The sequence below is a fragment of the Mandrillus leucophaeus genome, unplaced genomic scaffold (genome assembly GCF_000951045.1).
Source record: "Mandrillus leucophaeus isolate KB7577 unplaced genomic scaffold, Mleu.le_1.0 Scaffold1068, whole genome shotgun sequence".
Classification (NCBI taxonomy): Eukaryota; Metazoa; Chordata; class Mammalia; order Primates; family Cercopithecidae; genus Mandrillus; species Mandrillus leucophaeus.
In genome coordinates, this window is record NW_012098854.1 from 590131 (window position 1) to 615059 (window position 24929).

At 38.2% G+C, this 24929-nt stretch overlaps 1 protein-coding gene across 1 annotated transcript in view; it reads left to right on the plus strand.

Moving 5' to 3' along the window:
• RELN (reelin) overlaps positions 1-24929 on the plus strand; it is a 538867-nt gene that overhangs the window by 437435 nt on the left and 76503 nt on the right. The window contains exons 35-43 of the mRNA XM_011985112.1: positions 3497-3637; positions 3741-3918; positions 7707-7791; positions 8598-8780; positions 11897-12068; positions 12170-12272; positions 14419-14648; positions 20401-20621; positions 22862-23009. Coding sequence (XP_011840502.1) covers positions 3497-3637; positions 3741-3918; positions 7707-7791; positions 8598-8780; positions 11897-12068; positions 12170-12272; positions 14419-14648; positions 20401-20621; positions 22862-23009 — 1461 coding nt within the window. The remainder of the gene's footprint in view (positions 1-3496; positions 3638-3740; positions 3919-7706; positions 7792-8597; positions 8781-11896; positions 12069-12169; positions 12273-14418; positions 14649-20400; positions 20622-22861; positions 23010-24929) is intronic.

Here is a 24929-nt window from a genome sequence, read left to right on the forward strand (position 1 = left end):
TGTAGCAAGCCCTTCAGCAGCTCCCACAGTGTACAGCTCCAGTATTCTCTGAACAATGGCAAGGACTGGCATCTTGTCACCGAAGAGTGTGTTCCTCCAACCATTGGCTGTCTGCACTACACAGAAAGTTCAATTTACACCTCAGAAAGATTCCAGAATTGGAAGCGGATCACTGTCTACCTTCCACTCTCCACCATGTGAGAATTGTCATTTGGCTACATGTCAGAACGTTGGGTGCCTGTCACTTAATTTGAAAATAATTGTGATTCGGCCTAGGGATTCTATTATTCTTTCATGATAATTATGCATGGAAGTGCCAGGAAGAAAAAAAGTGCAGGGTGCTTTGGGTTGCAAGTTTTAAATGTGGCTAGAGAGCACCAAAAGTTTTACGAGGCTGAACTTTTCTGTTCTTTGCTAACATAAAGGCTGCCCACCAGATTCCATTTTTAAACTGTTGTAAAAATAAGTCTCTGCCCATAAACCAGACTGATACTTATTCACACTAAGCAGTATGTGAAATTACCACATATTGGAGAGTACCCTTAGGTTTTTTTTTCATCTCAGTACCACAATATGAACAAAAGGTTGGTTCCTTTGGAATGCTCATATTATTTTGCATCTGTCTTCCCCTCCCCGGCATTTCAGATCACATTCAAGAGTTGTACTGACTTACAGCAGGCTCCCACTTTTGTGGCGCAGGCATTTGGATCATTGGAGGATGTTTCTAGGAACTAACGGGTACTATGGTGACTGATTACCTCCTGGGACTGCTCCCCCCAAGATCCTTTCCTCTCCCTTCCTGTGCTCTGTTCTGAATGGCAGGTTGCGTTTCCCAGCCTCCTACATCTGCTGTCAGACACTGGCAGAAGAAAGGAGGGGAGAAATAAGAGATAAATCAGGGTGTTCCTCCCCCTTCTTTCTGCCTCAGCTGCATCTTGGCCAACTTCTGTGGCTCTGGCTCCCCTGGGTGGCCCTCCAGGTGACCCTGGTCCCTGGGCACCAGCAGCAAGACTTCCTCCCTGTGTCCCTCTAGTCTTAGACTCATAGTAAGTGGCCTCCTGACTTTGCTAAACTCTGGTTTCCTCGCTGCTTCCACTGGCTTCTCTGCTCTGCCACTTTCTATACATCCAATTCTTTGCATTAATTTCTTTCTGTGTTAAGTATTTATAGTGGTTTCTATTTTCCTGGTGCAAACCTGATCCAGACATGTACAACCAAGTGGCAAGGGAAAATTCAGGAAGCCAAAACATTTTAGTATTTAGCCTAAAGTAGTTTCCTATGACTGCTAAAGCTTTAAATAGTGCTTACTTTTAGCTCATTTACTCATTTTTTTTAATTCAACAAACACTTATTGAATATCTACAGTGTTTTAAGCACTCTGGTACTAAATGAATAAGCTGATGCCGGGATCCAAATATATTAAAGTCATGCATCACTTAACGATGGTGATACATCTGAGAAATGCATTGTTAGGCAATTCCATTGTTGTGTGAACAGCATAGAGTGAACTTACATAAACCTTCATGGTTTAGCCCATTACACACCTATGCTGTATGATATAGCCTATTGCTCCTCAGCTACAAAGCTGTACAACATTTTACTATACTAAATACTGTAAGCAATTGTAACATAATTCCAAGTATTTGTATATCTAAACATAGGAAAGGTACAATAAAAACATGGTATAAAAGATTAAAAACTGGTACACTTGTATAGGGTATTTCCCACAAACAGAGCTTACAGGACTGGAAGTTGCTCTGGGTGGGTCAGTGAGTGAGTGGTGAGTGAATGTGAAGGCCTAGAATATTACTGTACACTACTATAGACTTCATAAACACTATGCACTTAGGCTCCAGTAAATTTTAAAAAAGAATATTTTTCTTTCTTCAATAATAAATTCACCTTACTATAACTTTTTCATTTTTTTAAACTTTTCTTAAACTTTTAGACTCTTTTGTGATAATACTTAGCTTAAAACACAAACACATTGTACATCTGTACAAAAATGTTTTCTTTCTATATTCTATAAGCTTTTAATATTTTGAGAACTTTAACTTTTAAAACTTCTTTCTTAAAAACTAAGACACAAAAACACACATTATTAGCCTTGGCATACACAAGGTCAGAATCATCAAGATGTCAATCGACAATAAGAATTTTTTTCAGCTCCATTATAATCTTATGAGACCACTGTCATAAACACAGTCCATCATCGACAGAAACGTCGTTACGCGGCACATCACTGTATTTAGGATAACAAACCTCTAAGCAGCTATTTATGCTATGAGATGATACCAGAGGAAGTACTCAGAGATATTATTGAAACACAGGAGCATACTACCTAACTCATTTGAGGAGAACTGGAGGGAGCTTTCTAAAGGAGTTGATGTCTCAGCTGACTCTGAGTAGGGCTTATCCAAGAGAAGAGGGGAGCAGAGGGCACTTGTGCTGGCGTAAGCCAAAACAAAATCCAGGAAGCCAGAAAAAGCATGAGTGGATGGGAAAATTCAAGGGTTCAGTGTTGCCAGAATATAATTGCGAGGTGAGAAGTAGGAGGTCTGGAGCCAGGAAAGAGGGCAGACAATGGAGGAACCATGTATGTCGTCATAAGTAGTTTGGTCTTGACAGTGCCCGTGTTGGGGAACCACTGACGGGTGTTAAACGGTGGTGCTCTGATGAGGTTTCCATGTTAAAGCCACCATGCCGACAGCTGTGTCACATCCACAGAGAGCTTGTGTAGGGGAAACAGTACTACTTAGAATGGTGCTGCTGAAATTCTACTTCTAGTAGACTGTGTTCCACATTCCACATCATAGACAAACACACTTCTATGCAAACTTTTCCTAAGTCAGGGGCTGTTACTGTTGTTTGGTAAGTCTGCATCTCTTTCTGGATAAAGCAGTCTTGTGACCCAAGATACTCCAAATAACAGACTGCAAATAAATAGAAAATATGAGAATGCATCACATCATTCTAGACCTCAGCTTTAGAAAGCCAGGACCTCGAGAACCAAAGTGAAGTGCAGAAGTATCAAGGGCTTCCATTTAACTCTCAGAAACCATTCCGGGACAGTAAAATAGAGACCTCACTGCCAGAATTTGGTAAGACTCCAACTTTTCCTCATGTTTATCACCTTCAATCCCTCCCAGTACTGAATAGCAATAAGAGTCTGAAAGCAAAAACTAAAATTCTGCATATATTTCAAAAACAAAACAAGTGGATATTTCAAAATAACTTTTCCATTTCACACATGTGTTTGTAGAATCTTACATGAGAAAAAAAAAGTGAAATATATAAATAACATGCTTTCTACTCTCCTGTTGATGAGTCAAGAGAAAACAGCATTTCCTACTACTTAGTAGGAAGATAAAGTGCGTCAAGGAAGAGACAACTGGACTCTGGAGGAGGGCACTTTAAAGAGAAAAGGGAATTAAAATAAATGTCCTTGTGCTTTCAAGGTTGCTCGTCAAACCAATGGTGTGTTTTCTTTGGTTAGTTCTCCCAGGACCCGGTTCAGATGGATTCAGGCCAACTACACTGTGGGGGCTGATTCCTGGGCGATTGATAATGTTGTACTGGCCTCAGGGTGCCCTTGGATGTGCTCAGGACGAGGGATTTGTGATGCTGGACGCTGTGTGTAAGTTAATAAAACTGGCAGTTTCTTTCTTTGCAACGCAAAAATAAATATGGCTCTTTGAACTCGTGACAAATGTGTTTTCTCTACTCCCTCTCTTTCTTAGGTGTGACCGGGGCTTTGGTGGACCCTATTGTGTTCCTGTTGTTCCTCTGCCCTCGATTCTTAAAGACGATTTCAATGGGAACTTGCATCCTGACCTTTGGCCTGAAGTGTATGGTGCAGAGAGGGGGAATCTGAATGGTGAAACCATCAAATCTGGAACATCTCTAATTTTTAAAGGGGTCAGATACAGATAAGATTCTCCTTCCCAACATTGCTACTAACATTGTCTTCTTCAGTCACTGCTCAACACAAATGCATTTCTGAATCTCTTCAAATGACATAATATTTAATGCATAGTTATTGACTTTTAGCCCAAACCCTGTTTCCTCTTCTGAGTGCAGTCACTTTTTCATGATCACTTGGGCATAAACTTTTTCCTCTGCTTTGGTGATCAGACCTTCCTTACTTCCTACTGGAATTATATACATAAATTTATATGTATATAGTTTTTAGAATGTAAATTTCCATAATCTAAGATTTAATGTTACTAAATATTTAACTTGGAATATTTTCTGAATGACTTTATGAACAGTCTGTAGTTTTTCTTTTCTCTTTTTTTCTGCCCATAGAACCATTTGGTGACTTTAAGAAAACCAAATATTTGGCCAGGCGCAGTGGCTCACGCCTGTAATCCCAGCACTTTGGGAGGCCAAGGCGGGCAGATCACAAGGTCAGGAGATGGAGACCATCCTGGCTAACATGGTGAAACCCCGTCTCCACTAAAAATACAAAAAATTTGCCGGGCGTGGTGACAGGCACCTGTAGTCCCAACTACTCGGGAGGCTGAGGCAGGAGAATGGCGTGAACCCGGGAGGTGGAGGTTACAGTGAGCCAACGTCGCACCACTGCACTCTAGCCTGGGTGACAGAGTGAGACTCCGTCTCAAAAAAAAAAAAAAAAAGAAAAGAAAACCAAATATTTAAGTCAAGTAAAATAGCATTTTCAAACATCATCTTGTATTTCAGCCTAGATGTTCGGTTAGAGAGATGTTAAGTAATTGTGTGACACTCTGTGCTAAGCTGGCACATCTTCATATGTGAATACATGCCACACCCATCTCTCTCAGCATGGGGAAATTGGCTAACCTAGGTGTGCAAATGAAGTCTTTGACAAAAACCTGCATGGGTTTCTGTACAACCCTAATGATTAACATCTAACACCTAGAAAATTAGATACCCTGGAACCTTTTCAATTATACTTAATAGATGCCAGTTATCATCCTTGCTTGAATCCAAATTCTTCTCAAGTCTTGGATGAGAAAGAAAGCAATGCATAGTGCCTGAGAAAGATTTACAAGTCCCTGAGAGTTTTGAGGGACTGAAGAAATTTGAGGTAGAACATTTCAGAGTGGAGACTCCTGGTTTTGGGAGCAGCAGGATTTGTTTTGTTTTGTCTTAACTAAGATGTTAGTTCTCGTTACCACTAGCTCACATCTGACCCATTTGAACCAGTTGACAAGACTAAAAAGCAGAAGTCCTATAACTTTTTGTGATTGACAGATCTTTATCTGATAAATCTTTAAGTGGTAGAATTAACCTAGTCTTTTGATCCTCTAAACAAGAAAGATGCATGGTGTTTTGTATTTTCCCTTTAGCCATCCAAATGCAAGAGCAGCCAAGCATTGTATGTGTTAGACGTATTATCTATCAGCTCTGCAAGATGTAGAGAGGACTCAGCATGTGCCATTCAGTAGGTTGTAGTGTGACCTAGAAAGTCATTCTTTCGCGAAAAAGGATATGATAGTCTCTTTTTAAGGTTTACAGATTCAGGAATACTATCTACTATTAAAATAGCTTGTTTGTTACGAAAGAATTTCTCACATTTAGCACAAATGGATCACTGAACCTGAAAAAGGATGAGAAAAGAAACACATCTGTGTGAACTAGAATGTACATGGCAGCAGAGTTTGACAGTTCTGCTGTATAAATATCAATACAAAATGCTAACCTATAAACAAGTATTGCAAATATAAAAGAAAGATACTTTCAGTTTACAAATCATGCCAACTTTCAATAAAATTGCTCCTATAAAATACAGTGTAAAATAGGTCCCTTTATGAGTGTCTTGTATTGATGCATGGGAACAATTTTATACTTGCATTCCATAATCAAGGGGAAAGGGTAATCATATTTCTATATTTTGATGTTAGCAAGGGATATTTATTACCTGAATCTGTCAACTATCTACCTCAAAGCTTTTTCATTACAATCTGAAGAAGGGACCTTTCCTCTGAACCTCAACTTCCACATAGCATTGAGCTCTAAAAGAATCCAACACTTAGCCAGGCACAGTGGTGCACATCTCTAGTCCCAGCTACAGTGGGGGCTGAGGTGGGAGGATCATTTGAGGCCAGGAGTTCGAGTCTCTAGTGAGCTATGATAACATTTATAAATAGCCACTGGGAAACAGAGCAAGACTCTGTCTCTTAAAAAAAACAAAATCCAAGGCTTTATGCAAGTGTATAAGGAAGAGGGTAAAGACATTAAGACATGAAGAAATGAAGAAGACGCATGGGTTAGGGATCATGGACTGAGCAGAGCAGTGAATTACTAGGCATAAAAGAAAAAACAAAGACTAGAAATATGAGGCTTTTACATGGCAACCTGTTGTGGAAGTATGAATCTGTGCTTTGTGAAGTTATGAGATAGGTTAAATGCACTTGCGTTTTTATTACAACATAAATAATTTTCAAATTCTACCTTTGGCATTATCTGGATATTTTTCTCCCCAAACCAAAAGATAGTTTAATAAACAAAACACTGGTATCTTATAAAGGATACACATTTTAGAATATGACATATCTGGGTTCAAATCCTACCATTACCACTTACAAACTATGTAATCTTGAGGAAGTTACTTTCCCTCCCTGAGTTTTAGTTTCGTTATCTGCAACATGAGAATAACATTTTTCTCTTAGTAGTGCTAGGTGCTTTAAATGAGTAAAGTGTCTATCTTAGCACCCAGCGTGTATAGGCACTCAACATATGGTTGCTATTGTGGAATTTGCTCTACTTACATTTTTTTTCAGCTATTGAGCAATGTGATCTATAATATATATGATGAAGAAGAGGAAAAATGTTCTCTTTTAGCTAAAATTACATTTGGCATTTGTTAGTTGATGAGAAATCAGTTGACAGTGTCCACTTATTATCACACAGCCATGCATCTGTTAAGAGTCACGTCATTCAGAAGTTGCAGCTGAAAAACTGAAAGACTTGTTTGGACCTTAGGCTATTTGCATAGTGAAATTCTGTTTTACTGGCTGTCACTGCAATCCTATGTACCCATGAAGAAAAGAACCTTTCGAGTTGTCAATCCTAGGCAACCAGAAGTAGTTAAATTAGCAGAAAAAATTATGAAAGCTAATGTGGTCTGTTTCCTTGTTCATTGACTTCTCTGCATGAATGCTTACAGCCTGAGCATCAGGCCTTGTCTTAGTTATGCCTTATTTAACTTGACCCACTGAGGGGTGGTGGTGTGTCCGCCTGAATGAGAGCCCCTGGGGCTATCAGAGTGAGCAAAGGAGTAGTAAGTTCCTAAGACTCCTTGGAACCCTGAGAAAGTTACCTATTAGTTCCCATCTTCCAGCGGGAGCACTTGGCACATATTCCATCTGCTTCCTCGTTACTCCTCTCATAACATGCTGTGATCAAAGGAGTCTATTTTTTAAAAAGGCCTGTAGATATGGAATGCTATCATTTTTGCACCGCTTTTTAGAAGAGTCACAGAAAAGTATGATTTAGAGTTGAAACAATGAAACTGTGTCATTCAGGCACAGGATATGAAGCCATTTAGAGAGGGGAAACAAGGATCATCCCATATTTCCTTTTAAACTAGGCAAAATTTGCTTCTAAATCATGATATGTATTTATTACTCGGCTAATGCAAGTTAGGTGTATAAAATCAAAGGGACACAATTTTGCAAGTGAAAAAAAAAGTTGCTTAACATATACGTTTTTATTTTCAGGAAGGAATAAGGATGCTTATTTCAAGAGATCTGGATTGTACAAATACGATGTATGTCCAGTTTTCACTTAGATTTATAGCAAAAGGTAAGTACGAATTCATTATTTTCCTTCAAGAGAATTCTCCCCTGTACAATTCCTTTTCCACAAAGAAATCACAGATTTAAGGCCCATAAGTTTTGTTATATGGAAGAGCTAACATATATTGGTATACATAAATGTTTACAAGTATTTTTCTTTAATGTAAGTTGATCTTAATATAAGGGGGGGAATACTGATTTTAAATAATTTCATATAGCTGTAATCCTATTAGTTCTATGGTAGTTAAATTTATCATCATGCCCCTGAGTCTTTCCACCACTACTTTCTAACTAAAAGAAATCTAAATTTTAAAATGTTTAACTTGTGAAAAATGTGGTTTTTCTTTTACAGATATGAATCCAAAAAAAGCCTATTCTTAGTCATTGACTTTTCATATTAACTAAATGATTTTCTTGAACAAATTGATGGTAGATATAATACATATTCAAGTAGTTTTTCTGTTTATATCCTGAGATTTAAATGTTTGACCCTTTGTAAAACCGTGATGCCTGTAGAATCAAAATGTTTTGATGTAAAGTTTCCTAAATACAGAAAGATGTCTGTGCATATCTCAGAGAAAAAGAGAGGTATTATTGTGTGCACATCCAAGGTTTGGTGTGTATTTTGAGATATACAGAAAGCCCAACCTGTCATCCCCTTAAGTTGCTTCTGAAGTATTTGGACTATAAAGCCTCCATATAAACTATAAAACATAAGTTCACGTATGCATTGATGCCTAAAGATTCAGCCAACAACATACCATTTCCCCATTTTTATCACAATGTTTTGTACCTGTGTTATCTTCTTCCTAGGTACCCCAGAGAGATCTCACTCTATTCTATTACAATTCTCCATCAATGGAGGAATCACCTGGCACCTGATGGATGAATTTTACTTTCCTCAAACAACCAATATACTTTTCATCAATGTTCCCTTGCCATATACTGCCCAAACCAATGCTACAAGATTCAGACTCTGGCAACCTTATAATAATGGTAAAAATGCATGTGTTCTCCTGTGATCAAAACTGACAGTGGCATGTTAACACATTTGTTTCTAAGGTGTGGAGGTAGTGTTTGTGAACTGAGCAGCTTAACTGTCCACAGCACACACATTGTACATGCTTCACTTTTGACAAGTGTATTAGTCCGTTTTCATGCTGCTGATAAAGACATACCCAGATTGGGAAGAAAAAGAGGTTTAATTGGACTTACAGTTCCACATGGCTGGGGAGGCCTCAGAATCATGGTGGGAGGTGAAAGGCATGTCTTACATGGTGGCAGCAAGAGAAAATAAGGAAGATGCAAAAGCGTAAACCCCTGATAAACCCATCAGATCTCATCAGACTTACTCACTACCACGAGAACATTATGGAGGAAACTGCTCTCATGATTCAAATTATCTCCCACCTGGTCCCTTCCACAATACATGGGAATTATGGGAGTACAATTCAAAATGAGATTTGGGTGGGGACACAGAGCCAAACCATATCAACAAGTCTCAATAAATAGTTAAATATTTAACATATATATATGTATATATAATCTCTTCCTATTTGACTATAGGTTCTCCTGTTAATGTAAATATAGCTGAATTCTGTTACAGAGCTAAAGCTTTTTAAAAATAATCCAGCATTATCATTAGGCACTCATCAATTGTAACGACATTTTTGTTGCATTTATTTGGGAATACATAGTTCTTCTGAATGTGGTGTTTCATTAGTGAAATAGAACACTATTGCAAAATGCCATGATGAAGTGAGAGGGACTTAGACCAAGCAGATAGTGCTATAGATAAAATATTCTTATCACATACACTTGCTTCAGTGATAAGTTAAAGTGAATGTATAATTTAATAGCATTTCAAATGGTTACAGAAAATGATTCTACAAATTGGTAATGTTTTGTTGCTTCCTATATTTCTATTAACTGCTGATTATAAAGGACCAGACTTTACCAAGTCATGCATATAATCTCCTAAATAAATATGGAGATGCCACATTAAGCAGCAGATTCTTTGCAGAGGTAACACAAAAATGGAAAAGGCAAGGTTCTCCCTTCTCTAAAATTTAACCTATTTTGTTAACAATTAATAAGTTAAAAATAAAACATAAAACAAAATTTTTAATTTATTGTGAAACATATACATACATCTTGTCACTGAATAAAAGTCCAAAAAAGGAACGTGCCAGGTGCGGTGGCTCACAACTGTAATCCCCGCACTTAGGCCGAGGCAGGTGGATCACCTGAGGTCAGGAGTTCGAGACCAGCCTGGCCAACATGGTGAAACCCCATCTGTACAAAAATACAAAAAAATTAGCTGGGCGTGGTGGCACACACCTGTAATCCCAACTACTCGGGAGTCTGTGGCAGGAGAATCGCTTGAACCCGGGAGGCAGAGGTTGGAGTGAGCCAGATGGCACCACTGCACTCCAGCCTGGGTGACAGAGGGATTGCTGCCTTCATACTATGTTTGGAATGCTCACCTAATTTTTTTTTTCATTGATTCCACCAACCACTTTCTAAACAAGAAGAGGAAAGAATGTGACTAAAATTAGAACAGTGATAGGATTAGAGATAGAGACCTGTGATTTCATTCAAAGCATCAGGTTTGTTCTACAGGCTCCTGTTTACAGTTCCTTTTTAAAAATGTTCTGTAAGAATTGTACTAAAGTAGAAATCAGTGAAGAAGCAACCTAGGGAATCTTGACGTTTCTGCTTGGCATGGACTTATCACCTTGTTGCAAGGTCAGTCCAAACAGTGCTTTACAAAAGCAGCCTGGCTTTTGCCCTTCTTATCTACTCTATAACATATTCCTTAAACACCTGGTCTAAATCACTGAATCAAATCCTATAGCAGTAAAAAGAGTGATTTCCCTCGTTTCCTATATATTCCCACAGTATCTCCAGATCAACATAGAAGACTTGAAAAACATTAAGAAAACATGGAATATTATTGATCAGAGAATATTTTTCTTCTTTATTAAATAAATACAATTGTGTATCAGGGCATTCTTTTAATGGCCATAGTCCTTCAGCCTGACTCAAGTATGGGTTGACCCTAAAAAGGCATGAATTGCTCCCTGAATAGACTGGTTACTGTACCTTGGTTCTAAGTCCACTAACTGACCACCCATTCTCACAGATTGCATGTCTCACAGATTCCCCTAAACCACTAAAACACAACTCAAAACCCACTCTTGCCAGGGGAGGGTTCATAGCACTGCTATTATTTGAAGGACAGCATGCTTTCAAGTACATGATATACAAAGCATTATCACAGCTTTCTGAAATTAACAAGGCAGTTCCACGCTATATCAATTTAATATGGTTGCAAGCTTAATTTTTTCGCTTTTTTTTTTTTTTTTTTTTTTTTTTGAGACAGCGTCTTGCTCTGCTGCCCAGACTGGAGTGCAGTGGTGAGATCTTGGCTCACTGCAACCTCCACCTCCCAGGCTCAACCTTCCTCCCCCACAGCCTCCTGAGTAGCTGGGACTACAGGCATGCACCACCATGCCCAGCTCATTTTTTTGTTTATTTGTTTGTTTTTTTGTGGAGACAGGATTTTGCCATATTGCCCAGGCTCAGGCAATCCGCCCACCTTGGGCTCCCAAAGTGCTGGGATTACAGGCGTGAGCCACTGCACCTGGCCATTTTTAATCACTGACAATATACTGTTATGTACTTTATGGGTTTTTTTCCCCCCCAAAAAACAAAAGGAATTGGCCGGGGGGGTGGTTTGTGTGGTTCTTTTTTGAGACATGGTCTTGCTCTCTTGCCCAGGCTGGAGTGCCATGGCATGATCACAGCTCACTGTAACCTCAAACTCCTGGACCCAAGCAGTCCTCCCACTTCAGCCTCCTGAGTAGCTAGGACTACAGGCATGTGCAACCACACCTGGCTAATTTTTTTTATTTTTTGTAGAGATGAGCCCTTACTATGTTGCCCAGGCTGGTCTTGAACTCCTGGGCTCAAAAAAATCGTCCTGTAGAAGGCATATGTTTAACTTATTGTTACTGAGTTGCTTTTGTCCTTTACTTTCTTTCAATGGGCAAAAGTGTTCATTTGATTTTCATCATTGGAAAAACTTGCTTTATCCAAAAACGCCTTAGGTAAGAAAGAAGAAATCTGGATTGTTGACGACTTCATTATCGATGGAAATAATTTAAACAACCCCGTGATGCTCCTGGATACATTTGACTTTGGGCCCAGAGAAGACAATTGGTTTTTCTATCCTGGTGGTAACATTGGTCTTTATTGTCCATATTCTTCAAAGGGGGCACCGTAAGTATTTAATTAAGAATCTAAACATGAAACCACTCTTGCATACAAATCATGATGAACTTTTGCCTAAATGGGTTCCTGGTTGTTTACCTGTGTAACAGGGAAGAAGATTCAGCTATGGTGTTTGTTTCCAATGAAGTTGGTGAGCATTCCATTACCACCCGTGACCTCAATGTGAATGAGAACACCATCATACAATTTGAGGTACTTGACTTTGTTCTAGAATAAATGCTTTCAATTTTATATTGAACAAAACCTGGGAAAGAGGAGGAAAATCTCAGATAATTTCATGCATTATGACCTCCCATTTTTGTGCAAGGATGTAAGAGGTTTTGGCATCATCATTTACTTTTATTAACAGAGTCAATTGTCATACTAAGGTTTATTTCTGAATTCTTATCCTTTATGACGTAGTTTCCCAACCTGCTACAATGGGAAGTTGAAATAAATTATTTTAAACATTATAAAAATGAAAAGGCTCATACTATTCTTGTATTATATTTCCACACTTTTTATGTGAAACTTAAAATTTCTTAGGGACCAGGTCAAATGTAACTATAGTCTATGCCATGCTAGTATATTTATATAATATTTATCATGATGTTATTAATTTTACAGATAATACTACACTGTTTTATAATTTCAAATATATTTGATCTGTGTATTTTATTAATATTTATGCACTCCTTATATTTGTCAAGAGAGCAAATTAATAATTAACATAAAAATATTTACATATTTCAAAACCTTAGATAAAATCAGCAGAACCAAAGGTACATTATACCGGTGTTTTAGAATATTAACTTTTCAGAATATTTTTTCATAGCTGATAAAAGATGACATCTTTAGCCCATTTAAGAGTTCCATTATCAGCCGGGCGCGATGGCTCCCACCTGTAATCCCAGGACTTTGGGAGGCCAAGGCGGGCAGATCATGAGGTCAGGAGTTCAAGACCAACCTGACCAACATGGTGAAACCCCGTCTCTACTAAAAAATACAAAAATTAGCCGGGTGTGGTGGTGCACACCTGTAATCCCAGCTGCTCAGGAGGCTGAGGCAGGGGCATTGCTTGAACCCGGGAGGTGAAGGTTGCAGTGAGCCGAGATCGCGCCACTACACTCCAGTCTGGGTGACAAAGTGAGACTCCATCTCCAAAAAAAAAAAGAATTCAGGTAGAAACAAGCGCCTATAGTTGAAAGTTTATCAAATGTCAATAGTTACTCATCAGAAGGTAAAAGGTATGTAAGTTCACATACATACACACACATAATATGTATAGTATATATTTATTGATATATAACTATAACTATAGATGGCTATATGTAACTATATATATCAATAACTGGTTGCTATGCTTTGATGGCATGATAGTAAGAAAATGTTAATCTCCATTGGAAAGGGGACAATTTTTATAGAAAGAATTGCATGTATTTATTCAGTTTATTTTAATGCACTTGAAAGCATGGAAAAAGGAAGGGAAAGCCATTGTTTCCCTAATGACTAAAAAGGTCTTTACATAAAGACAGAATACACTGGTGGATACCAGGGCAGGGAGGGGAAGGGTGTGGGAAGAAGTAGGTGAAAGGAGACAAGCTTGCAGTTATGTAGGATGAATAAGTCTAGAGATCCAAGGTACAGCATGAAGACCATAGTTAATAATATAATATTGTATGCTGAAAACGTGTTAAGAGAATAGATTTGAGGTGCTCTTACCACACACACAAAAGGTAACTATGGAAGGTGATTGATAGGTTAATTTGCTTGGCCATAGTAATTATTTCACTTTGTATATTATATCAAAACAGTATGGGTACACCTTAAGTATATATAATTTTAAAAAGATCTTTCCCTGTGCCAGGGAAATGATGACAATGTTTGTATTCTCTTTTGGTATTGAATATGCATTGAAGATTCATGTGTAAAACCCTTGGGATTATTTGGAAGGTGTCACAAGAAGGAAAATAGAAGGTATCCTACCTAGTAGATGGGGCAGGGGAAGCTAACAGGGTTAGGGAAACAGTCTTTTCACTATGATGTGCTTGGCTTGGCTAGGAAAATGGGCCAAAGGTAAAATTTGGAATTGTCCCAGCCTCTGCCTTATCCACTTCCTGCTTTTTATAAAATGAAGGGAAGTAAATTTTTCATGAGGCCCTTTGAGGTTCTTTATGAAAAATTATAATTTAAAGGTAATATACAATAGGACTCAGTTAGGCAAAACATAATTTTATAGTGTTAAATATTTCAATAAGACAGTTCCCAGGAAAATGGACCCTAGAAAATAATGAAGTGGTGAATCATTTCAAGGCTTGTTGCTCTGAGGTAATTTGTATCGTTTTTTCTTCATTCCAAGATCAATGTTGGCTGCTCGACTGATAGCTCATCCGCGGATCCAGTGAGACTGGAATTTTCAAGGGACTTCGGGGCGACCTGGCACCTGCTGCTGCCCCTCTGCTACCACAGCAGCAGCCACGTCAGCTCCTTATGCTCCACCGAACACCACCCCAGCAGCACCTACTACGCGGGCACCATGCAGGGCTGGAGGAGGGAGGTCGTGCACTTTGGGAAGCTGCACCTTTGTGGGTGAGGACCCGCTGCTTGCCGCCACATTTGTTTCTCCTTTGACAGTTTATTCCTGAAGTCGTCATTCACTTGCCACTTTATCACGGGGAAATTTCCACCTGACATTTCTTCCTCAGTTCTCCAGGAAGCAGATCAGTGGCTATTTAAAATGTAGGACACTGAGCTGACATAACTACTAATTTCTAGTTTGAAGGTAGATTTTAACAGCACACCGTGGGCTGCACCCTGTAGTGGGGTTCATATCCTTGTGAATGTCTCTTAGATCAGTTAGAACGCAACAAAAATAGGGTTTTCCTCTAATGCTGTGACGTTCGTCTGCCTACTCCCACCTCACAACATAAATGCAGCTAGAATATTATGACTTTCAAACATCTGCCTATGTGTCTCATGCAGGGAGAGTGTATGTAGGGAGCATAGAAGCCCACAGAATATTCCTGGTATCTCATTAAAAAAAAAAAAAAAAAAAAAAGTTAGCACGTTGCCCCCAGGCATCTCTACTTTTCCAGCCTCTCTGAGCATTCTTGTTACATATATTTGACTCTTCTGCTGAAAAGCGACTTAGAGATAAAGGACTTCACCCCCAACAGAAATGAAATGAAAAGTATATTTCAAAAAATAAAACTAATAATAAAAGTGAACAAAGAGAGGAAGTCAACAAAGCAGTCTGCCTCCAAATTTCTGTCTTTTCTCTCAGAATAAAGAATGTTTTCTTTCAGAGTATGTCAAAAAAAAGAAGAAAGTACTAATATCATACTTTCAAGATGGAAATAGATTTATATTCCTGATGTGAAACTGAGCATAATTAGAAGTCTTGAGTCTTCAAACAAGACTACTAATACCTAGTACTTTTCCAAAAGGGTGAAAGTGAATTTTTTAAAGTCTGCATCTCTTTGAACATAAATCTATCCACTCCTTATTATATCATCAGCATAACTGTTATAAATTGATTGCTAAGGACTTTAATATTTTGGGTTGTTGAATATATCATTTACTAATCCTTGTGATTATGCCAGGATATGATTCTAATAGGAAATCCAACTATCTTTTTAAAAACAAGCATTACTAAGCAAAATGTCCTCAAAGTTCTTTAGAACTGACAGCCAGAGGAGGCAAAGAGTGTCTCTGGAGATTGTAGGAATAGATGGAGCTAATGACACAGCCAGCACAACCAGAAAGCTACCATTGGTTGGGGGGAGCTTGTCTTTAGAAGAATCTGACAGGGGAAAATAAGCCAGGAAAAAGTTTTTATTCAAAATAGTTGTATTACTTAAGATCATATGTTGCAAGAAATATAAAGAGGCTTACCAAAAAGGTGAAAGAACTTATTGGAAAGATACTGGGGAATTTCATGGACTTCACTCAGAAAGTGTGGGGGACTTAGCAACAGAAGTTTGTGATCCTTGTTTTTATAGTGCTCACTTTAACATCACTCGGCAAACTAGAGCTTTCATTGCCTGGAGCTCTTAATTCCAAATTTCCAAATCTGAATCTATCAGCTGTAGCCTGAAAGCCAGGTGTTCCAAGAGAAGCATAGCTGTTGAAAGACCATGCCTATGAGCAGGACAGGCAAGGGAAAGGCCTAGATAGCTTAGGCACTGCTGTGGTCTGAATTTTTGTTGAAATTCACATGTCTCAGTTCATTCCCCTGAAGGTAATGGAATAAGGAGATGGGGCATTTTAGGGGGCGATTAGTTCATGAAAGTGGAGCCCTCATGATTGGCATCAGTGCCCTTATAAAAGAGACCCCAGTAGACTGCCTTGCCTCTTCCACCATGTGAGGACCCAGCAGGAAGGCACCATCCATAAACCACAAGTGAGCCCTCAGCAGACACTGATGTGCTGGCTCCTTGATCTTGGACTTCCCAGCCTCCAGAAGTGTGAGAAAGAAATATCTGTTATTTATAAGCCACCCGATTTATGGTATTTTGTTACAGCAGCCTGAATGGAGTAAGACAGGCTTCTAGATACAGAGCAGTCTGCCGAACTCCCTCACGGTATTACGGAAAAACACTAGGTTTTCTGTTTAATGGACCTCCAATTTCCTCCAATTATCCAGCTAAGAATTAGATTAAATAGAAAACCACCCTAAAGATAGATTGTAGGTTATGATTTTAGGTTGTTTTGCCAACTGAGACTTGCTTCAGCAAGTTCCCACGTGGAAAAATCCCATCTAAAGGTGTATGAAATAAGATGGCAAAGATCTGCCAGTCAGAGGCACTGAGTGAAGATGCTCATGCCAGGGGAGTGCTCCAGCATCACAGAGACCACCTCGCTCAGTGTTGGTAATGCCCACTGTGCTGTGCTTCCACGTAAGGCATGACAATATAATTTGGAAATATGAACAAGAGAATTGCAGACATCTGTATCTTCACCCACTGGTACAAAGCCACTTACAAAACACAATACTATAATAGTGTACAGAATCTAGACTGTCACATTATTTGCATTCCGTGTCATTTTTATTTCTCTGAAAAGAAAGTAAATGTATCAAGGAGGCATGCATGCCTGTTTTCAGAATGGTATAAACCCACCTTTCAAACTGCCTTCAACCATTTCTGTGAGGAGAAAACTTTGCCTTAGGGTGTTGTCTAGTCCTTGTTTCAGGAAAAGAATTAGCACTCTTCTTAAAACCCATGCAGGCATGAATGGCTGGAAGGCAAAAGTTAAATTTTCTCCAACTCAGTGAACCATCCCTTGGCTGGTATTCAACATGGTACATAGTAATGGCACAACTGCTGGATGCTAAATATATATATATATACACACAAAAAAAATCCATGTTTAAAATACTTTTTTCTGTGCATTTGTTGGACACTAGATACACACAAAAAGTGTATTAAATGTTCTCAGGTGCAAAATAGTCAAATTTTGTTGCCTCTACATATATAGTCCATTTACGTGCAAAGAATAACTATGAGCTTTCATCTAATTTTATTCGTATCACCTTGGTGTCCTTTTAGAGTCCTTTTGTCTTTAAAAGTTCCTAATTGTTTTTGCTTTATGCAGCTTCGTAATGAGTCAACCAGAACCCCTATTTAATGAAAGCAATGTTGTGTGCTTCAAATTTTAAGTTTATGTTTAAAAAACAGATCCTTTTGAATACGACTGGCTTAGAAGAACAGATGTTGACATTCACCAAGGAGGGTGGCAGTGAGAAATTTTCAAAATAAGATTTCAGCAGAAGGGAACCTCAGTGAAACCAGACCCTTCAGTCCATTTATCATAGTGCTTGCAGTTTCTGTGTCAAGGCAGGTGAACAATAATAAATATCCAACTAAGGTGGTTCATTTGTATTCAGAACATTTGAATAAATAAGTTCAAAAACATCCTTGTAGGCTTTTGTTCAAAGGAAAACTCCAGCCATTTCCCTCAGCTCAGCAGTCTGAAAGTTCAAAAGGTAAGAAGTGCTTCTTGCCAAGACTAAACTCTGACAAGTATTTGAAAATAAAGTTTAATTATGGACTGGCATTTTGGGGACAGCTTAATATAGTTGGAGTTTGGGACTGGGTGCGGTGGCTCACACCTGTAATCCCAGCACTTTGAGAGGCCAAGGTGGCCAGATCACTTGAGGTCAGAAGTTTGAGACCAGCCTGGCTAACATGGTAAAACCTCGTTTCTGCTAAAAATACAAAAAGTAGCCAGGCGTGGTGACGGGTGCCTGTAATCCTAGCTACTCGGGAGGCTGAGGCAGAAGAATTGCTTGAACCCTGGAGGTGGAGGTTGCAGTGAGCTGAGATCATGCCACTGCACTCCAGCTTGGGTGACAGAGCAAGATGAAACAATGAAATTAGGGTTAAATATATGTAGGAACTTGAATCTGTCTGCTTTACTATCCACTAAATTTTAGGAGCCTAACAAGTGTATTTTTCCCTCACTACCCATCCTTAACCCTGGTATTTAACTTCTAATTTCTGTTTCTCAAACAGAAAACTATTCAGAATTTAGTTGCTATGATAATTGAAAATTGAGAAGATTCACAGGGCACAAAAATAAGTGCACATGTCATCTCTGCATCCTGCTACTCTAAAATAAATCTATCTTCTTTGAACGGAGTTTTATACATGATAAAATACATTAAAATATTTCTGGACAGCTGCCTAAATATGTAGATTATTTCTAAGGAGCTAACTTATCATCAGCAACATGATAGGACAATTCAAAAGGAAAATTATTTTGGACTTAAAAAGAAGTTAAGAAATAAAAGAATCTTAAAAGACATCAGATTTTGCCACTTTTTATCTTAAAAAATAATATTTTGGGGCTGTTTCTGATCAGATAAAATCCAAAAAACCTTAGTTTGGCTCATAAGGACTTTCACAACAAATTATGTACAACAAAAGGTTTACTGAGCAGGTACTACGTAGGAACACTATATGGTTGCCTTAAAAAGGTACAAAAAAAGAAAGAGACATGGACATTGGCCTCTACGAGCTCACAGCCAGTAGAGGAAATAGACACACTTTTAAATAACTCCAGCCCTGATAACTGTAATAATGGAAATTCCATCAAAATTACGGAAGAGAAAGTAAGATAGAAACATTTAAAAGATTAGTCATTTACCATAAGGTCCATCAATTTCACTACCCTTCTACCCAAAAGAATTGAAAACATGTATTTTAGCAATTACTTGTACACAAATATTCATAGCATCACTGTTCACAATAGCCAAAAAAATGGAAACAACCAAATGTCCACCAACTAATGAATGGGTAAATAAAGCTAGTATATCCACACAATGGAATATTGTTCAGTAATAAAAGGCATGAAATTCTGATACTTGCTACACCATGAATGAACCTTGAAAACATTACGCTAAGTGAATGAAGCCAGACACAAAAGGTCATATATTCTATCTTTCCATTTATATGAAATATCCAGAATAGGTAAATCCATAGAGACAGAAATGATTGGTGGTTGTCAGTTGTCAGGGAGGGAGAGATGGGGAAAACTGTTTAATGGGTATGGGGTTTCCTTTTGGGGTGATAAAAATGTCTTGGAACTACAAAGAGGTGATGGTTGGACAACACTATCAATGTGCTAAATGCCACTGTGTGTACACTTTAAATGGTTAATGGTTAATTTTACATTGTGTGAATTTTACCTCAGTTTTTTTAAAAAAAAGATTAGTTATACAGAGTGTATTAAACAGACAGTAGGGGCTGGGTGTGATGGCTTACACTTGTAATCCTAGCACTTTGGGAGGTCGAGGTGGGTGGATTGCCTGAGGTCAGGAGTTGGAGAACAGCCTGGCCAACATGGTGAAACCCCATCTCTACTAAAAATACAAAAATTAGCCAAGTGTGGTGGTGGGCACCTGTAATCCCAGCCACTCGGGAGGCTGAGGCAGGAGAATAGCTTGAACCCAGGAGATGGAGGTTGCAGTAAGCCAAGATTGTACCACTGCACTCCAGCCTGGGTGACAGAGTGAGGCTCTGTCTCAGAAAAAAAAAAAAAAAGATAGTAGTGATGGAGAAATCTTCACCAAGGAGGTCAATATTGAAAAAGATGGAAAGATCAAGTGAAATGTTGACATTCTGATAGGATTGGGAAAAGCTTACAAGAAACAAGAATTTATTGGAAAAATCCTAGAGATTGAGGAATGGAGTTTTGTTCCTGAAATGGCAAATGTTTTCTATTTCTTGGGTGTTGAGCATAGGTAGAAGCTTCCCATTGTTCACTGATCAGATGTGCTTACTTTGAAGGTATATTGTTCTGTCGATTAGCTTTTTAAAGACTTGTACCTCTTTTCCAGATCTGTCCGTTTCAGATGGTACCAGGGATTTTACCCTGCTGGCTCTCAGCCAGTGACATGGGCTATTGATAATGTCTACATCGGTCCCCAATGTGAGGAGATGTGTAATGGACAGGGGAGCTGTATCAATGGAACCAAATGTATATGTGACCCTGGCTACTCAGGTCCAACCTGTAAAATAAGCACCAAAAATCCTGATTTTCTCAAAGATGATTTCGAAGGTAGTCTTTTCTTACAAATTCTATGTAGTCTTGTGAAAGAACTTATATGTTAAACACAATTTTTGGTAGATAACTAATAATGCATTAAGTTTAATTCTAATATCTCATTATTATTTCAATTGTGAACATCCAAGAATTCATTTAGTTCTGAATTTATAGGGTTCCATTTTGGAAACAATGGTCAGTGAGTGAGATACTGATACATGCTACAAGATCTTTATTGAGAAAAACTAAGGCTGTGTTCACCATTTTTTCTACCACATGTCATTTCTGACTAATGACAATTTTAGGAAATACCTATAGAGAGTTAATCTTGGATGGAAGTGTTTCCAGAAATATAAGTTCCTGTTATTGCTTTACCACAAACTGCTTAAATAGCCTCTCATCACTTTCCGTAGTTTAGTTTTACAGCTAGAATTTAGTATCATTATGTATTAAGACAGTGTTACAACATAGTAAAATGCATGTAATGTAATGATTAGAAAAAGCATTTAAATTATATATGCACTTTTATCAAACTGTGGAAAAAAGTCTCCATAAAAGAAAGTCTTAAATATAATAGCTATCCATATTAGGGTAATGGGATTAAAAGATTTTCTTTTGGCCTGGTGCAGTGGCTCATGCCTGTAATCCCAGCACTTTGGGAGACTGAGACGGGTGGATCACGAGGTCAGGAATTCGAGGCCAGCCTGGCCAACATGGTGAAACCCCATCTCTACTAAAAATACAAAAAACCCAGGCAGGCTGGTGGGCACTTGTAATCCCAGCTACTTGGGAGGTGATTCGCTTGAACCTGAGAGGCAGAGTTTGCAGTGAGCCGAGATCGCACCACTGCACTTTAGCCTGGGCGACAGAGCGAGACTCCATCTCAAAAAAAAAAAAAAAAAAAGATTTTCTTTCTTTTTGCTGAGTTTTTGTAAAATTGTTATATTTATGGTTTTACAATACATTTTAAAACTAGATCTAAGTATATCCATTCAGTGGAACATTACTCAGCCATAAAAACAAATGAAACACTGATACATACCACAACATAGATGAAACTCAAAAACATGTTAAATGAAAGAAGCCAGACACAAAAGGCCACATATTATGTCAATCTGTCTTTATGAAATGTTCAGAATAAGTTAATTCATAAAGACAGAAAGCAGATTAGCATTTGCCAGGGCTGGAGGAGGGGGAAATGAGGGGACAGAGACAGTTTAACGGGCACAGGGTTTCCTTTCAGTCTCATGAAAAAGTTCTGGAACTAGGTAGTAGTGATGACTGCACAACAGAGTGTATCAGCTAAATGCCACTGAACTGTTTACTTTGAATGGTTAAATTGGTAAATCTTATGTGATGTGTATTTTACTACAATGAAAAAATAAACTAAATTGGAGTATCTGAACAGATTTAAGAGCTGGTTTTTAAAGATGTTATTTTATATTTTATTTTATATTATTTTAATTAATTTATTTATTTATTTATTTATTGAGATGGAGTTTTGATCTTTCACCCAGACTGGAGTGAAGTGGCTCAATCTCAGCTCACTGCAACCTCCACCTCCTGGGTTCCAGCGATTCTCCTGCCTCAGCCTCCTGAGTAGCTGAGATTACAGGCGCCCGCCACCACACCTAGCTAATTTTTGTAGTTTTAGTAGAGACAGGGTTTTGCCATGTTGGCCGGACTAGTCTCGAACCCCTGACCTCAGGTGATCAACCCGCCTCAGCCTCCCAAAGTGCTGTGATTACAGGTGTGAGCCACTGCGCCCAGCCTTAAAGACGTTATTTAATAGGCAATAATAAATGGCATTGAAATTTCTCCCATTAAAACTGTTCTTTAAAATATTTTATTGTCCCTGCCTGATACTATCCTTACATTAGAAAGGACACAGCAGAGAGGCTGGTGGAAAGGCCACACAAGCCCCCACCTTCCTGATGGCCTGAACCACTCTCTGACTAACCAGTGTCCTTTTTTTCAGTGTGAACAAGCAGAAAGGAGGGATCCATCTAGCTGGACCATAGATACTCAAGAAAATACCCCCTCCTCCTATCACAAGAATCTGTAAAGTATACCAGCCAAGGCTAAACAATTCAAGCTAAAATGTTGAAAAGGCCTCTTATCCCAAAACACTACTTTAATATTTATGACTTCGTATTTTGAAACCACATAATGCGTTTACCATACTCCTTTTAAAAATATAATACAACTCACTATAGTTGGGGTCATAGGTAAACCATATTTTCCAATTTTTTCAGGTCAGCTAGAATCTGATAGATTCTTATTAATGAGTGGTGGGAAACCATCTCGAAAGTGTGGAATCCTTTCTAGTGGCAACAACCTCTTTTTCAATGAAGATGGCTTGCGCATGTTGATGACACGAGACCTGGATTTATCACATGCAAGGTAATCATTTTCAGATGCTGTTGAAAAAAACCACATCCTAATGTATAATAGCAGAACATAATCAAATCAGAAAGAAGCAGAGAGATTTCAAGGACAAGGCCTTCCATTAGAAATACTGAACTTTTCTCTTTATCAAAGCTTTCAGGAAGACACAATTTACATAATTTCTAATCTAAAATTGAGAGAGATTATTCAAAACTTAATCAGAAAGGAAACATACCTAAACAGGCAACAGTTAACATCTAGTATTTTATAAGATTGAGATTAGGAAGTAACAATGTTTAATTTACTTTAACTTCAATCAGATATTGTGGATTTATCTTTCTATATAACATACTTTTCATTAGCACTTGCACTATGTGGAAATTATTTACACTTATACCATGCTTAGTAGAAAGCTTAGTTGAAATGCAATATATCTTCAAATTATTCACAATTAATTTTATCTCCACTATCAATTTAAGTTAAAAACATTTGAAGGGGCAGCCTTATTCTTTATAAGCATCTTTCCAATGATTCACTCACACATTCTAAGCAGTCATTTTCTAAATTGAACACAGTCACTCAGAAACAAACATTTTAAACTGGCTCAGAGGATTATGTCCTGTCAAGATGTGTATCCCTTGATCATTTGATGGGCCAAAAACTTAACAAGGAAGATAAGAAAGATGGTTTAACATGTGTAAAATGGAACCCTGACCTGATTTTGCAAATGAACAAAGAAACCATGTTTTTGTCTTTTGAAATATTTCAGAGTATCTTACAATACATCTTAACATTTTTACCCCTTCTTTTTCCTAAATGTTTCATTTATTGATTATAAATTTGATCACACTTCATAGAAAATACAGTTCTGTGAGATAATTATACAGTTACAAAAACAATATTTTATAATTATCCCACTTTAATGCATATAGTTTAATTTGATGTTCCTTATTTCAGATTTTTCTTAGCAGCTGAGTTCTCTAATTTAGAAATTATTAGGTGTTCCCAAATAAGTAAGTCTCTCATGGTTTATCTATCACTAAGTTAATACAAGGATTTTCTCAATAAAAGTAGACCATATACTAAAAGTATTTCTCTGTAAATGATTATTGTTTTTACAAATGTAAACGTCACTAGACACTAACCATGTATGTTTTCATTAATCCAATGTTAAAAGCTCCATTATTTAGCTCATCTCAGTAGCATGCTGTGTAGGATTTGCATATATTGAACTGAATATGCTCCACGTAAAATCCCAATTTTTTCAGGGTCAAAAGATAAATGAATGGGATGGGGAAGGGAACTCATGAGGAATGAATGGTTTTATATATGGTACTGATAATATTTTTATTATACATCTTAATATCTTTCCTATGTCCAGCATGCATACATTAGTGGGTATGTGTGTTGGGTTACACATGAAATTTATTCTGCATTACCAGCTAGCATCGTGTCCAGACCAGAAAGCAGCAGCTTGCCTGCCAAAGATAACATGTGAGCTAGTTTTCATTGGCACCCCAGCTGGTTGCTTGCCACTCTGTCCACCTCCCTGCCAGCTGGGAACGCTGCCACTGGCCGGCTGCCACCATTCTCAGTGGCCAGTATCATCCATCCCCAGACCCAGCAACAGTCAGAGCCTGGCACAGCCACCACCACCACCACCCCACACTCATGCTCCCTGCCCCAGCACAAAAGAGAGAAAAGAGGCCCAGGCTTGACGTACCTCGTCCAAAAGATGCCTGGCCTTTCACAAAGAGGTGCTACAACCGGTGAATTTAAATGTGCCTCCCAAAGCCAATAACATGAGATCTGAAAAACGACTGGTGAAACCTTAGAAGAGATAATCTGCCAGTTATGTGGCATAAACTACATTAATTACATTCTTCCAGTTCCAATGTTTAAGGAGTAAAATTTATCTTAAATAGATGACAACAC